Source organism: Gallus gallus, chromosome 4, assembly GCF_016699485.2.
Source record: "Gallus gallus isolate bGalGal1 chromosome 4, bGalGal1.mat.broiler.GRCg7b, whole genome shotgun sequence".
Classification (NCBI taxonomy): Eukaryota; Metazoa; Chordata; class Aves; order Galliformes; family Phasianidae; genus Gallus; species Gallus gallus.
In genome coordinates, this window is record NC_052535.1 from 78163882 (window position 1) to 78179477 (window position 15596).

Genomic DNA, 15596 nt, shown 5'->3' on the forward strand with positions numbered 1-15596 from the left:
TTTACATGGGGTTATTCACAGTGTAGGTTGGCTATCTGAAAACCAACAAACCCCTAGGATGTTACTTGATTAAAAATACAGCGCTATTACCCATAATTTAAAAATTGATTTTTTTTTTTTTTTATCAATACATAAAATTATGCTGTTCTCTACCAAAACATATAGGTGCATTCAATACCCAGCCATCAATCTGATCAGACCATAAGCTGCAGCATTACTGGTTTTCTCCCAGCACTTGCACCCGTACATCCCCCTGCAGAACCTCATTTGAGCAAAACTGGCAGCTGGCTTTTAACTCACAGCCAGAAACTGAAACGTTACTCAGAGCAGCTTTAACTTTTATATTCAAGAAAACAAAGGTGATGCAAATGACACACTGCCAATATTTTAACAAGAGCTCCCTTCAAAGCTCTCTCTGTGTCTCAAACAAAGAACGTATGGGACTTTTCCTGGCAAAGTAACTTCCTCGTGTCCTGCACAGAGGAGTAAATGACAGGCTCTTAACTGCCCCAGACCCCAGCCCTTCACACATGTGCACCCTCCAGGAAAGGCTTTGAATTCTCCCAGCTGCACACAACACCCAGCGACTCTGAACTCGCTAACACGTTCTTCTTACCAGCACCTCAGAAGTGTTCATAAATCTCTTTATCTAGCAATACCCCTTGGCAGCACTGACAGTAACACATTAAAACTACACGCGTTTAGGGCCCAAGCTGATGCCTGCTCTTGCAAAACCACTTCTCTTTGTCACCTTGGAAGTGACTGGGGCAAGCTGAGTAGCCATGTAACATGACACATGAATATGCACCACCCCAACCCACGCTAACATGGCAGATACTGCTTCTGCCCCCCCTCCCCCCCACTTTCCCCTCAATCCATAGAAGAGAATCAAGTCAGAGACTTAGCCAAACTCCCTGCTTACACAGGTGTATGAAAGTTTGTGCTGTAAGGTCATGGGAAAGGAAAAGACCAGATGATGTGAACTTTGCAAGGCCATACATGAGCTAGTAAGGCACCTGATGATACCACAGCCCACTCCTGCCTCCTAGATAGCTCACCTACGTGCTGACAGCAACACTACTGGATTACAAAAGTCTTATGTCTATCCCTACAAAGCCTTTAACTCACAGGAACGAACTACTTCACATGGCTGGTAGTGTTTTGACAGTATGCATCTACTGAGGGAGAAAACAAAACCAACCAAACAAGAATAACCGAATGCACAAGTAGGGAGACAAGACAGAAATTTGCTATTTAAAATTTTGCTTTACATTTACAATATTACCTTATCAGAATACAGTTGTTTCCTGGATGAAAGATGGTATCTTACAAAAACAACAACCAGCACCACCAGAGTACCTTTCCCATGCTAATAAAACATAGAGACAAAATAGATTCATAACATGCTATCTCTTAGGTTTTATGTAACATTTCATTATATCAGTTGTTTCTTGAGTATTACAAGGAAAGGCAATTAAATGTCACAAGATTCTTGCATCAAGTTTATTGCTTGTTGGAACATTATGGCTTATTCTAAGAGCTAACTTAAGTCATTGCAAACAGCATCCCTAGAAAATTAATGGCAACTGCTACAAGATATTGATTAAGAATCATTAAGTTAAACTAATCATTAAGTTAACCTAAATGTATCAGTTGGCCTTCACTTGCCAAGAAATGCCATCCCAGCAAAAGCACAGCCCAACAGGAAGTTAAAGACACTGCATTTATTGTTCTTATTGCTGCCTCTAAATAGCTACAAGAGACAAAGCAAACACATAGCAAAAAGTTCAGCTGTGGTTGACTTCTCCACAGCTCAACAACTTCCTCTGCAAACTACACACATCTTCATCACAAAGACTGCTCTCCAAGCAAAGGCTGTATGTATAACACAATCACATAAGGAATCACACCACCACATTGGCAATGTCCTCACACAAGTCAGCAAGCTCAGCAGAGCACTTCTCAATGACAAGTATGCTACAGGGTGGGCTGCACGGCTTGTGGGGCAGTATCGAGATGCCTGACCTCTGACTTGGCAATCAGAAGGATAACCAACATGAGCTGGTACAACTGTGTATGTATTCTTTAGCACTAGCTGAATTGAGAGACTGAGACCTAACAGAAATAATAAAATAGCCCAAAGCATATTTTCATCATTGTTTCTAGTCAGTGCCAATTGCTGGCACGATCATAGCCTGGTAGAAATAGGATTCAATTTTCTTAGAGAACAAAAAACAACAAAGCTGCATTTGTGTCTTTAATCTGGACATTATACTCTGAGCTCACTCAATATATTTAAATTCTGAAAAGCTGTTCAGATTCTTTCATAATCTCACTGAAGCAACGTTAAAGACTCAGGAGATGGTTAGCCCAGTTTTCGTTGCATTTTAAATGATCTACCCAGTAAACTCTTAGGACTAATTTTATAAAGTTCCCTGGGATAAAAATGCAGCCATAAACACTAGGTCAAGAAGTTAGATAAATAAATAAATAATACTGATCTAGCAACTAGACAGCAAAATAAATCTTTTAAAAACTATCAAGCGAAGCTAGAAATAAAATGAGATATAAATTCAAGTTTTAGACTGTGGTCAATTGAGGTCTAGACAAAACCCTATGTTTGTTCACTGCCGAGTCTCCAGTCTGCTCCAAGTTTGAAAAGGTAATTGAACTCAGTCTGTAATTACTGGATTAGATACAGATGGGCTCTGTACATTTCAGGGGAGGAAAGAACTGTTTTGATTCATTTTATGATTGCCTGTAAGGTCAAACTTTTCAAAATGTACTTTCATCTGCTAAATGGTTTCTCAAAGTCCCAGGGGGACATCTTCAATAACTGATGTTTTAAGCAATTTGAGTCTATCAGATCCAGTCTTTGAATGTAATACGCCGTCCATTTTCTAGAATTATAAATGTGCATGTAGGTTAATTGCTACAACTCTTACATATCTCCAGAACTGAACTTTCTCAAAAAACTGCACGTTCTACCCAAGAATTGTTATGTATAAATATTCATATACTTATTTATTTTTTTAGAGTAAAGGACGTCTTTAAAGCAGGAATAAGTAACGCAAATTAGAAACGTTCTTACTGACAACTCCTTCCCATTGGTCAGAAGTTTCTGAGAACACCCTTAGAAACCAATTCAATAAGGCATGAATAGCTCCAGTGAATTCAGTTCACTTGTTACAAACAAAAAAAATCAGTGTGTACCTGACTGAAAAGGTCTAAAAGCACTTCAGAAGACTTCTCTTTCAGTATTATCTTATAAGCATTAAACTCTTAAGAATTTTTTTTTTCCCCAAATCTTCCCTTCAATTAAATTGACCACAACTCTGCAACATATTTCCAACATATTTCGATTCAAGCAGGTTTTCATCCCACATCTACCCCTACCTCTCCAAACGCCTTGCTTAGTTAAAAGTTCAAAAGCTCTGCAAAGGATACATAGCTCTGCTCCCAGTTAGGGGCTCTGGGAGCTACTGTAACAGCAATTTAAAGCAGAACACACAACATGCAATTAGAAGGCAATACAGTCATTCAGTTCAGAGCCTCAAAAGACAGAGGAAACGTTTAGCATAATAAAAATAAGCAAACAAGTTCACTATTCAAAATGTTGAGTTTCAGTTTATTTACATTACAACAATCTTCTTGCTTTTAAAATTCTAGTAAGAAAGTATCATTTGTTACTAATGTAAAAAACAAATTTATATTGTAACATCACACTGGGAACATCCACGGTCACACACACCTTTGCAGGATCACACACCCACAGTGCTGTTCTTCCAAAGAATTGATATTATTCTCAGTACCATCACTTACACAACATATATGCTAAAGCAATCTCCCTCTGTCAGCAGGTGTGCTATTTCATATCATTTCCATGATGAACATTTTATTCATTTTATTTCAAAGCCTTCCACATAAGGGACATATCCTGATGCCAGACCCAACCACGAGAGCCCCAGAGGAAAGATGCTCCATAACATAAGAACAGCTCTCAGCACACCTGCTTTGGCAGCAGCTTTTTTGGAAGTAATAGCCCTTATATCACCAATAGCCCCATCAGCAACAATCACTAAGAAGCAAATCAAGAAACAATCTTCGAAGTAAACTTTTGATTCTTGTTAGTGTCAAAGACAAGTATGCAAATGAGTGCATCTCAAAAGGTAAAATTCATGTAGTATTTGGATCATCTTTCTTCCCATACCTCCAGTGGATGCATCTGAATGTATTTCCTTAAAATAGGAATAATATTCAGAATAGAATTTACACAGTGCATAATTCAACAGATTCTTATTTTAAGAGCCCTATAGGAAGGGCTTCTTGTCATTCACTCCAAGCAAAAAAAGCTTCTTCTGGAAAAATGTACATGCCTTAATTTTCCCTGCTAAATAAAATTACACCATGTATTTCAAGTGTACTGAGGGAACCCACAAACCACTCCTAGAACTACTGTAAATTTCAGGACAGGGACAATAAATTGTGATGCACTGTATGGTAAAATGGTGAAGCCACAGCCAGACCACAGCACTGTGTTTTCTATATGCCACAGAGAAAAATATATATAGAACATGGTCACATTTTAGACAAACTGATTAACTCCTGGATTTTTTTCGTTTTTCCTTTCTTTCACATTGTGATTCCCCCTCAGATGCATTTTTCCTTATTGTCTATAGGCATCTCTACTGCATTTTATATTGTTGAATAAGGCGTATCTGAGTTCTTGTAGGCATTTCTCATCTATGCTACAATAGATTCAATAATGAACTAAGGACCTCTCAAATTGGAAATAACATCATTAATTGAAATGAAGTATATTCTTACAATAACCTAGTCTCACTCACTTTGTGACATGTTATCATTCTGTATTAAAGAGATTGGAAAATGTACAGAACAAGGAAAGGAGACATTCAGCTCCTAAGTCGGTATGCAGGCTGCAGTATAATTTCACCAATTAATATCTCACTTGGGTTAATGCATTCTTCATTTTTAATGAAAACACACAAATAAACAAAACCACATTTAACCATCTTTGTACATTCACATACCCTCTGAAATTTGTGGGGAAGCAGTCAGAAAAAAAAAATCATCGTGAATAAGAGCTCATTTGCTTTGCAGTAAGCAACACAATTGGTAGATAACTGCATGAAGCAGCCTGTGAAGTCTAACACAGCTATTTTAGTTTAGAAAAACTTAACCACGTTGTTTCCTGTAATTTCATTTATTATTAAAAAATAAAGACAGAACATTCATACATTTTCACAGTTTAAGGTCAGACTGATCAGAGTCATAGGTCACCGGAGGAGAAGTAGCCTGAGATTTGGGAAACCCAGTATCCAATTCTTTGCTTTGGAAAGAAGCAATGTCCCACATGTAAAAAGGAATTCCTGAGCCACTCCTCTGTATTAACTCCTGCATTACTTGCTGAGTACTGTTTGGATTTTATAATACTTGCACTTGACTTCACACGGTGCAGGAGCGACTAAATCAAAGGGCAGCTGAATCACATGAGAACACACTTTCTCCAGCACTGTATCTCAGTTTTGGTTTTCTGTAAAATCCACAGACAGTAACTTTGGTGTCATCTCAAGTGCAGCATTTACTACGAGCCAACCCAATTATGTCCTATGATACCCACGACCAGTACCAGCAAGTGCCCTGCTCACACATGCAAGGGTAACGTCTGGCCAAAGCATCTTTCCCATTTGTGTAATTTACTTTCTTAAAAACCAGAGTTGAATGAACTCTCCTGCAATCTAAGCCTAGATAAAGGAGCTCTCTCCTTGGGCAACACAACAGAAACTGCAGTATGCATCACAGTCCAGCTGAACTGACCGAAAGAAAATTATATCTATCAAAGACAATTGAAGAAAGGGGAATTTTAAATTAATCAAAAATTTGTAGCTGTCACTTGAAAATGGGTATGAAACAAAGTTCTAAATGAAGAATATCCCAAGAACATGCACATCTGTTTAATATTACAAGCCAACTGTCAACATCCTAAGTGAAGTTTTAATTCAATATTTTTTCTTTCTTGATGTTTTACCTTTAGTGAATGCCTCATGAGAGTATCAGCTTTCTATAAGAAACTGTTAAATATAAAGAAATGTTATTGTAGCATGTTTGTAAAATCATAGTTCGAGAACTTTTTATTTTTCTAAAGCCTGACCACAACTTAATTATCTGCAGGACATTCCAAGCTCACAATTGAAAGCTCCAGTTCCCAAGCAATTTTAAACAAAATCTACTGTACAGGACACACAGTATTGCTAATACTGCTACATGGTAATGTTTCCAAAAGTCAGCACTAGAGGCTTTAGACATGGTTTTATTTTCAAGAAATATTTGTTTCTCCACTTATCATTAAATGGTTTTCATCGCCGTTATGTTTGTCTTTCACGTGTCTGTTTGCTACCATCATTTATTTTTAATACGAGTGAACTAGTTATGAAGACAGATCTCACGTACAGGATGCCTTATGTATAGAAGTGTTCTAAGACTAAGCAATTTTTTGTTGTTGTCTGTATGTGTTGTGCTCTTTCCTGAAAAAGGGGGGAAAAAGAAGGAAAAAAAGGCTGAAATTGAATTAAAGGAGATAAATGGAATTAAAGGAGATAGGGGCCAAAAACTCTTAAAAAAAAAATTACAGTTTTCTTTTCAGAAAGAGAAATACCAAAAAGCCCAGCAAATTGAAATTGTTTTACGCTGTAAGAACATCCAAACCACCTGAAAATAGGCAAGGGAGAAAAAAATCCAGTGCAATTGTGTCTGTATTTTACTCATGTCAATCTCAAAAAATAGCAGATGATACCACACTTCCCAGAAGACAACCATCCAGAATATGCTTTTCCTGACGAATTACTGACAAACTCCCTTCTTCCTGCTGCTGGAACCCACTTTCCTCTTCTCTTGGCACTACTGGCTTCAGGATACACACAGCTCTCTGGGCTGTCACACAGACAGGGCTTTCTTCAAAGCTCCTCTTCTTCACACTAGGCCTCCAGTGTTTTATTCCAGAAATGCCCCAGATGTTCAGCAGCAAGGTTATTTCCAATCTTCTCAATTAAAATAAACTGCTACATTCCATATGTGCCAAATGCACATATGGACTTCACTTTTTTCCCCCTCGAATAAGGCTTTTCTATTAAAATAATAATTAAATGACCATATCATAAAAATCTATTTAGACTACTACTCACTACCTTTACTTGATTTCTATATGTAGTGAGATTTCATTTTTAACAAGTCCCAGAACAGGTCCTTCCTCTTATTTTCAGCCTCAGACCAACAAAACACTGAGGAGTCCTTCATTGCCCCCACAGAACCTCTGCTCAAGTTCACCTTGTACTACCGAAATTCATCTTTACGGATTCTGAATGAATATTTAAGTCCACATTAAAAGTTTAAAAGTCAATAACAACAACAAATACACACACACACACACACACCCCTGGAAGTGTCAGGCTAGCAGTCTATTGAAAGTGGAAAAGCGAAGATGGGAATGGATTTGGATTACATTCACAGAACCACAGAATCATTAAGGTCAGAAAAGACCTGTAAGATCATCTGGTCCAACCATCCACCTACCACCAATACTGCCCTCTAAACCATGTAGCTAAGTAATACAATACCCTTTGCTTGAATGCCTCCAGGCACAGCGAGCCCACCAACCTCCTTGGGCAGCCTGTACCGATGCCTCACCACTCTAAGAAGAAATTCTTCCTTCTATCCAACCTGAACACGTTTAACTTCATATGGGATTTGTTTGTCTCACATGCCGGACAACACCTACAGAAATGGAATATTTTTACATTTCAGCAGATGCAGTACATCCACCTTTCTATTGCTCTCACTGTCTTCAGTGACAAGGGTTTGAGTCAGTGTAAGGATAAAGACAAGCACACGCCTCAAGGCTGGCACCCAGTTGCTAGAAATGGTCATTTTTGGCAGACAAAAAGCTCTGCCATGCCACTCTGAAGCCAGGAAGTTTATGTTTCCAATAAAGTATTCATAATTTTAAAATCCTAAACAGTTACACTACAATGAAATATTTTTGACATTAAAGAACATTTTCCCCAAAACTGCAGCCAACAGTTCGCATCTCCAGTTTTCACCCTTTAATTGCTTTCACTGAAGCTGTCACACCAGGGTTTAATATTTGCTAGCTTGATAAATACTCAAGTATAGTGGCCTGACATTTCAAAGACAGAGCATGTAATTTCATAATATTTAACTGATAATTATACCCTTTTGTCTATGGTGGAACACAAAAACTTGACTCCTTCACCATTAAAAACAATCACAAGGAATCAGCTCAACATTATAGCAGTAAATAATCTCATTAACCAATACTAGCCAAAAAAACACAAGATCTTGGTACACCTCGGTGAAGGCAATGATTAGTTATTAATTTGCTTGCAGCTGCAAACTCTAAACTTTGAAATATCCATTCCCTAAGAGAGTTTAAACTTATTTTTTGTTGATTTCACCAATGTGAAGCATGGTATCCTAAGTCATCTCCCTCATTTATTACTACTTAACACATCTGAGAGCTCAAAGCAGTTACTATCTAGGATGGCTCTGAAATTGTTTGCTAATCATCATAGAGGAGGAAGCTGCTTAATCCAATTCCAGGTTTTTTTTTTTTGAAGTTAACAGAATTAGTGCCCTTCAACAGTCAAAGATAAAAGAGGTATCCCTCACTATGCAACTTTACAAGCATACAGTATGCCCAGAGAAAACAAATGCAGGATGTTGTGAAAAGTCACATATAAGTATGGACCAGGCTCTGAGCTGCCTGATGGAGCTGTAGGTGTCCGTGTTCATTGCAGGGGAGTTGGACTACATGACCTTTAAAGGTCTCTTCCAACTCAAACAATTCTATGATTCTACGTTCTTCTCTGGGCTACAATCCCCCAGATCTGTCCTGTTTTGAAAGTGGAGAGAATCAAAACCTGAAAGTCACTTAATTCCAGAGAGATGAATTCTATTTTGGCCTCACTAGCATCACTAGCAAATCACTCTGGTACAATTTGTTTGCTTATATGTAAGTTCATTTCTGTCATAAACAAGATTCTAGGTTTAAAATATATAAAGAGATAAAAGTTTCTAGCAATTTCAATGTACATAAATAGTGAAAATAGCGACTTGTTCTTTCTTCAAGACAGTTTTTTGATAAAGAACTCAAAGAGACAGTAAGTTGATGCAAAACTGCAAGTTCCATTCTTGCTGTTTCTTCTTCCTTTTTCCTTTCTTGCTTTTTCTAACCTAATTTAGTTATATTCCAATATCCTTGGCATCAGTTTCTGTTTTTCATTCCTCTGTTTGCATCCCTGTTGCTATCCTCTCAGAGGTGACTGTCCCTTCTCCCACCTGTCCCAGCCTGCTTTCCTCCTGCTCAGCCTGCTCACTCTGTCATCATCCCACTGTATCATTCTGGCTTTTCCCATCCCAGAGCACCTGTCACCCTGCCCAGTCACACGAATGTACCCTGTATTTGAGGTAGGAAGGAAGCCACATGTATTAAACTTCAGGTTTCTTCCAATTCCATGTGTACAACAATCTTCCATTAGGTCTATCCTTGTTTTTCAGCAAGGTAACAACAGCTCACAGCAGAGGCCAACTTAATAGAAGACCATAGGCTGCAAAGAGTTTATAGTAACCACCTACAATGAATAATTCCTCCGACAACTGTAAGCCAGGAAATAACTTCCCACAGCCAAGTGGGCCCTGGAAGGAGGTGAGGAAAGGACAAGGAGAGGGGACCCTCTGCCCTCAAACCCACACTGCAGCCCTGGAGGACTCTGCAGCACCACGTGATGCCCAGATAACCAAAACAACCTCAGTGGGCAGCTAGGGAAGCTGTTTCCCAAGCCAGCTTTCAAACCAGCTGCTCAGCCTATGTTCAGAAATAATTCCCATGGAGTTCAGAATGTGCTGAAAAGTAAACAAAGGGAAGGGAGGACAACAGACATTTGTACAGACATTTCAGATCTTCCCAAAACAAAAGTTCACAGCTCCTCCCCCAGGGCCAACCTATATCCTCACCACTGTTACTGATGGCAGTTTTACTAAAACCAGAAGCATCACATGGGGAACGTTAGTGATTTGGCTTTTAATCCCACTGCATTAAAAAAGGCTAGCATTTCATTCCTCTCCAAAAATCTTTCTAAAATCCTTTCCCTGCTGTTCCCTTAACCCGCTTTTTAAGTTTCTACCCTCCTAATTTAAATTATCAACTTTGCCTTCCACCTCTTAGGCTGAGCTGCTTTCCAACAAGGATGAAGGAAATGAGAGGCAAAAAACAATTTGCAGAGAGGAAGAGATAAATCTGAAATAATACAGTGCAGTACACTGTACCTTCCCATTTGAAAAAGTATAATTTAGAATTCTGTTTTCTGCCTAGAAAATCGGAAAGGGAATCCCAGGTGCATGCAAATGAGTACAACATGGAGCCCCCAGTGAACCCAGAGGGCAGAACTGAGCGTTCAGCACGGTATGAGGGAGACGTCAGCACGAGTTCCAATGACCTCAGCTGTGGGCCCAATTTATTAGAATTTACCTCTCATTAAGAGCTAAAAAGTGAGCTGAAATATCACTTGCTGTTCAAAATTTGGCACAGTCATTAATTTCTAATAAGGGCTGTAATTGGCTGTACCGTAAGCAATATATATTTCCCTGGCATCCAAATATTCTCTCATGGGAGTTATTCTTACGTAGTGGTTAGAGCCAGAATGATCGTATAAACTAACCTGAATAAAGCAGGTTGGAGTTTTTCAGTCTGCTTCAGTATAAAACAGAAGAAATTAAAGTGTTCAGCTTTAACCGTTTTGGCTCTTCCCCTCCCAGTGCTATTAGAGTCAGCCACTCAGCTACATGTGGAGCAATTCACTCATGGCCATGCAGACTGACTCACCAGTTGTGTTCTGCCACACACTTTAACATTAGTTCTCAGATACAGAGGTTTTGGAGATTATGTCTCATTCAGGGCTATTCTAGACCTGGCAAACGCACGTCCTACCCCATTAAACAAGCTAATACAGTAAGCAGGTTATTTTATTTTTAAACTGACATTTTCAACAAGAAAAAAAAAAGGGAATACTTTATACAGTAATTAACTGGAAATTGGCAGGTGGTCTTGAAAAATACAATATTGTTGGATTATTAAAGATGTTTGTATAACTGAAAAAAGTCTGAGTGCTAATATTGACATTCTGGTTTCCCTGGCAAGAGAACAAAGTAGACCTAATTTTCACTTGACTGTCTCCTTTTTCACATGTAAAGGCAAATTAAACAGTGCTATAGCTGGGGCTGTCTGTGCATGAGTTGCTCTCAGGCTAGTACACACCATATTTTTCTCCTCTGTTTTGAGTATTTTGAATATTTCTTGGTATTTTAAAAACTCAAATGTAATTCCCTGTGTTCTGAAACCACTAACTCGAATGTGGGGACTTTTCCATCTCATTACAAAGGATGAAACAGAGCAACCAAACGTATTCTTGATGTGAATGTGGGCCTATTATACCAACTAACTAACTAACTAACTGAATAAATAAATAAATAAATTGATCATTCTGTAGAATACAGAGAAAGAAGTTATATAAAGAACAGATGTTGTAGCTCCATGAATCTGGCATTCTTTATGCGTTCAACAGCTTCAATCACAGACATTCAATCATTCTGAAATTCTGCATTTAAGGGCTCAGAAACAATTAACCTTTCAAATTTTCCCTTCTCAAGGACATGCTTTCGGAGTCGTCTGGTATTGCTTTTGAAGAATTTAAGTTGTAGCACTTAATTTTTCAGCTATTTGCAAGAATGTTAAAAAAGCAGATAATCTCCCTAGCAAAACAACAACAAAAAAAAGTAATAATTTATGGTTAGAATCAAGCACATTGTGAAATTCTGCTTTGCCACTAATTTTGTTTCTGTTAATAAACTGTATCAACCCTAATTCCATTTCTGTAACACATACTGAACAGTCAACAGTGATCAAATGTTCTCACCCCTCCAATGTTTTCAGATAAGTATATTTGACAGATGATCTTCCTAATAGCTTGTACTTAACATAAAAAGTAAAGGAGAAGGTTTAGATAGTAATATTTCCTAAGACAGAAAGAAGTGCAAGTGCCAGACACCTTCCAAAACTGACAGCGATTTAAAAATAACCAAACCAGTTGGTTTAAGGCTATAGTAAAGCTGAGAACAACTGTCACATAAACTGGGCCTATGTGATATCTGTACTGGTTATATATTGGTATCAAATCAGATACCAAAACCAAGTTACCATGCAAGTCTGTAAAAGTGTGATTAAAACAATCTTTAATATCCATATATCATAGAATCACAAGGTTGGAAAGGACCCACAAGATCATCTAGTCCAACCATCCTCCCATTACCATTACTACCGCAAGCCACTACACCATATCTTGTAGCTCCTCATCCAGATGCCTCTTGAACATTGCCAGGGACAGCGACTCCACCACCTCCCTGGGCAGCCATTCCAGTGCCTGACCACTCTGAGAGAAAAAGTTTTTCCTTATGTCTGACTTAAGCCTCCTCTGGTACAACTTGTGGCCATTTCCTCGGGTCCTGTTTGTTGCCTGCGAGAAGAGGCCAAATCCTTCCTCATCACAACATCCCTTCAGGAAGTTGTAGAGTGCAATGAGGTCTCTCCTGAGCCTCCTCTTCTCCAGACTGAACAATCCCAGCTCCCTCAGCCGCTCCTCATAAGACTTGTGCTCCAGACCCCTCACCAGTTTCGTTGCCCTTCTCTGGACATGTTCCAGGGCCTTAATGTCTTTCTTGTAGTGAGGGGCCCAAAACTGAACTCGAGGTGCGGCCTCACCAGAGCTGAGCACAGGGAGATAATTACCTCCCTGCTCCTGCTGGCCACACTATTTCTAATGCAGGCCAGGATGGCACTGGCCCTCTTGGCCACCTGGGCACACTGTCAGCTCATGTTCAGCTGAGCATCAACCAACACTCCCAGGTCCCTTTCCTCTTCACAGTTATCCAGCCACTCTGCCCCAAGCCTATAGCACTGCATGGGGTTATTGTGGCCAAACTGCAGTACCCAGCACTTGGCCTTGTTGAACCTCATCCCATTCACCTCAGCCCAGCAATCCAGCTTATCTAGATCCCTCTGAAGGGCCCCCCTACCCTCAGACAGATCCACACTACCTCCCAACTTGGTGTCATCTGCAAACGTACTGAGGGTACACTCAATTCCCTCATCTAGGTCATCAATGAGGATATTAAACAAGATGGGCCCCAGTACCAACCCCTGGGGGACACCTCTTGTATCGGGTTGTCACCTGGACTTAACTCCATTAACCACTACCCATTGGGCACAGCCCTCTAGCCAGTTCCTTAGCCAAGAAGGTCCAGGACACAGGCAGCCAGTTTCCCCAAGAGAATACTGTGAGAGACCATGTCAAAGGCTTTGTTGAAGTCTCGGTAAACTACATCAACAGCCTTTCCCTCATCTACCAGTCTGGCTACCCAGTTTTAGAAGGAGATGAGGTTGGTCAAGCATGAACTGCCTTTCATGAAGCCGTGCTGGTTGGGCCTGATCCCCTGGATGCCATGCACGTGCTGTATGATCTCACCCAAGATGACCTCCTCCATAACTTTCCCTGGTACCTTATCATCCTTTGCTCAGCCCTACACTGGCATGTGTGTTCTGGAAGCGTCTCTTCATAGAGCACATTGAGCAGGCTGTTTCTCCCAGCTTTTCCAAATCACAGAATGGCTTAGGTTAGAAGAGACCTTAAAGAACACCCAGCTCCAACCCCCCCTGCCACGGGCAGGGCTGCCACCCACTAGATCAGGCTGTCCAGGGCCCCAGCCAACCTAACCTTGAACACCCCCAAGGTGTGTTCCAGTGCCTGTTTAAGGGGTTACTCCAGCCATGCTCAGACACCACTTTCCCCCCCCATGCACCTTTTGCTCAGTATGGAGGCAAAGAACCTGCAACAAGTTTACAACCATACTTAGTAACATTATAAACGCTGGTCAGCCTCCAGCTCAGCAATCCCTTAGCTTCTCAGTGCTTGTCTCTCCAAGCTGTATAACGCCCCAGTTCTGTTTACTCGCAGTTCATACCGACCCAGCACTTGACAGCCATACCGTGTGACACAAGAAACAAACGAGCGATAAGGAACGACTCAGCACTACAAAGATTCGCCCACTCGTTCCGGAGGCGACCTACGTGGCGGCCCGCAGCAGTACCGCAGGGCTCGGCGGCACCGAGCCCCAGCCCGGCCGGCGGGAGGGGACGCGGCCAGGGGAGCCCAGAGCCCCAGCCTGGGGGAACGGGGGCTCGCTGGGGGTGGGGTGGGGTTGAGAGCTTTCCGGCCGCCACATCAGCGCCGGCTCCCGGCCCACATCCGCCTGGGGACAGCGCTGCCCCGGGGCCCTCTGCGGCACTTCAGGAGCCACTCGCTCGCCCCAGCTCCCCGGGGAGGGCTGCCCGCCGCCGGCCGCCGCCACCCCCCTGCCCCGGCCGCCCGCTGCCCGCACTCACCACCTCCCGTGCCCGCCCGGTGAAGTCGCTCCTGGAGCGGGCAGAGCTACGCTTGAGCAGCTCATCCCGGGCGCTGTCGCCGGCCGCCACTCCCAGCGCCTTGTTGCGGGTCTTCACCGTCTTCACGCTGGCTTTGAACAGCAGGGTGATGTCCACCGCCATGGCGGCCGGCCCGGCCCCGTCCACCGGTGCCTCCGCGCAGTGCCTTCCCCGAGCAACGCGGCCCCGCGCAGCGCGTTCCGCTCGGCCGGCGGCAGCGGTGTGTGCGCCGAGGTGGGAGCATCGGGGTTCTGCTGTGCGGGGCTCCTGCGCTGCTGCCGCCCATCACAGAGCGAAAGCTTGCAGAATAAAATTTATATTCCAGCGAAACTCTGACGTCTGGAACGCCGAGCTCTGGTGTCGCGGCAGGTGTCACCAGGTGGTGCTGTGAGACAGAGTCATCCAAGCCGTCAGCCTGCGAATTCAGTCTCGGAAAGGAGGGTTAATTAGAGCTGATTAATGGGCTTCCGCAGATTTGCACCAGGGTCTGGGATTGGTGCTGCTGTGAGATTTCCAGAGGAGATGGCCATACATTTATTAATATATTGATTATTGGTTATATCATAGAATCATAGAATCATTAAAGTTGGAAAGGACCCTTAAAGGCCATCTAGTCCAGCTCCCCTTCAATGAACAGGGACATCTGCAGCTCCATCAGGTTGCTCAGAGCCCGGTGCAGCCTGAGCTTGAGTGTCTCCAGGGACAGGGCAGCCACCACCTCTCTGGGCAGCCTGTGCCAGTGCCTCACCACCCTCACTGTAAAATACTTTTTCCTTATATCCAATCTAAATCTCCCTTATTTTACTTTGAAATCACTTTCCATTGTTCTTTTACAGCAGACGCTGCTAAAGAGTCTGTCTTCTTTCTTACAGCTCCCATTTAGATACTGAAAGGCCGTTCTCAGGTCTCCCCAGAGCTTTCTCTTCTCCAGGCTGAACAGCCCCACCTCTCTCAGCCTGGCCTCGTAGGGGAGGTGTTCCATCCCTTGGAGCATTTTTCTGGCCCTCCTCTGGACACACTCCAACAG

The 15596-nt window shown here is 41.9% G+C and overlaps 1 protein-coding gene across 2 annotated transcripts in view; it reads right to left on the reverse strand.

Annotated features, from left to right (window-relative positions):
• The window catches only part of STX18 (syntaxin 18), a 56251-nt gene extending 41531 nt beyond the window's left edge, over positions 1-14720 (reverse strand). For both annotated transcript variants that reach the window (NM_001252158.2, XM_015285761.4), the window contains exon 1: positions 14531-14720. In NM_001252158.2, the coding sequence (NP_001239087.2) occupies positions 14531-14692 (162 nt within the window). In that variant the 5' untranslated portion in view covers positions 14693-14720. The remainder of the gene's footprint in view (positions 1-14530) is intronic.
• Between the last annotated feature and the right edge of the window lie 876 nt (positions 14721-15596).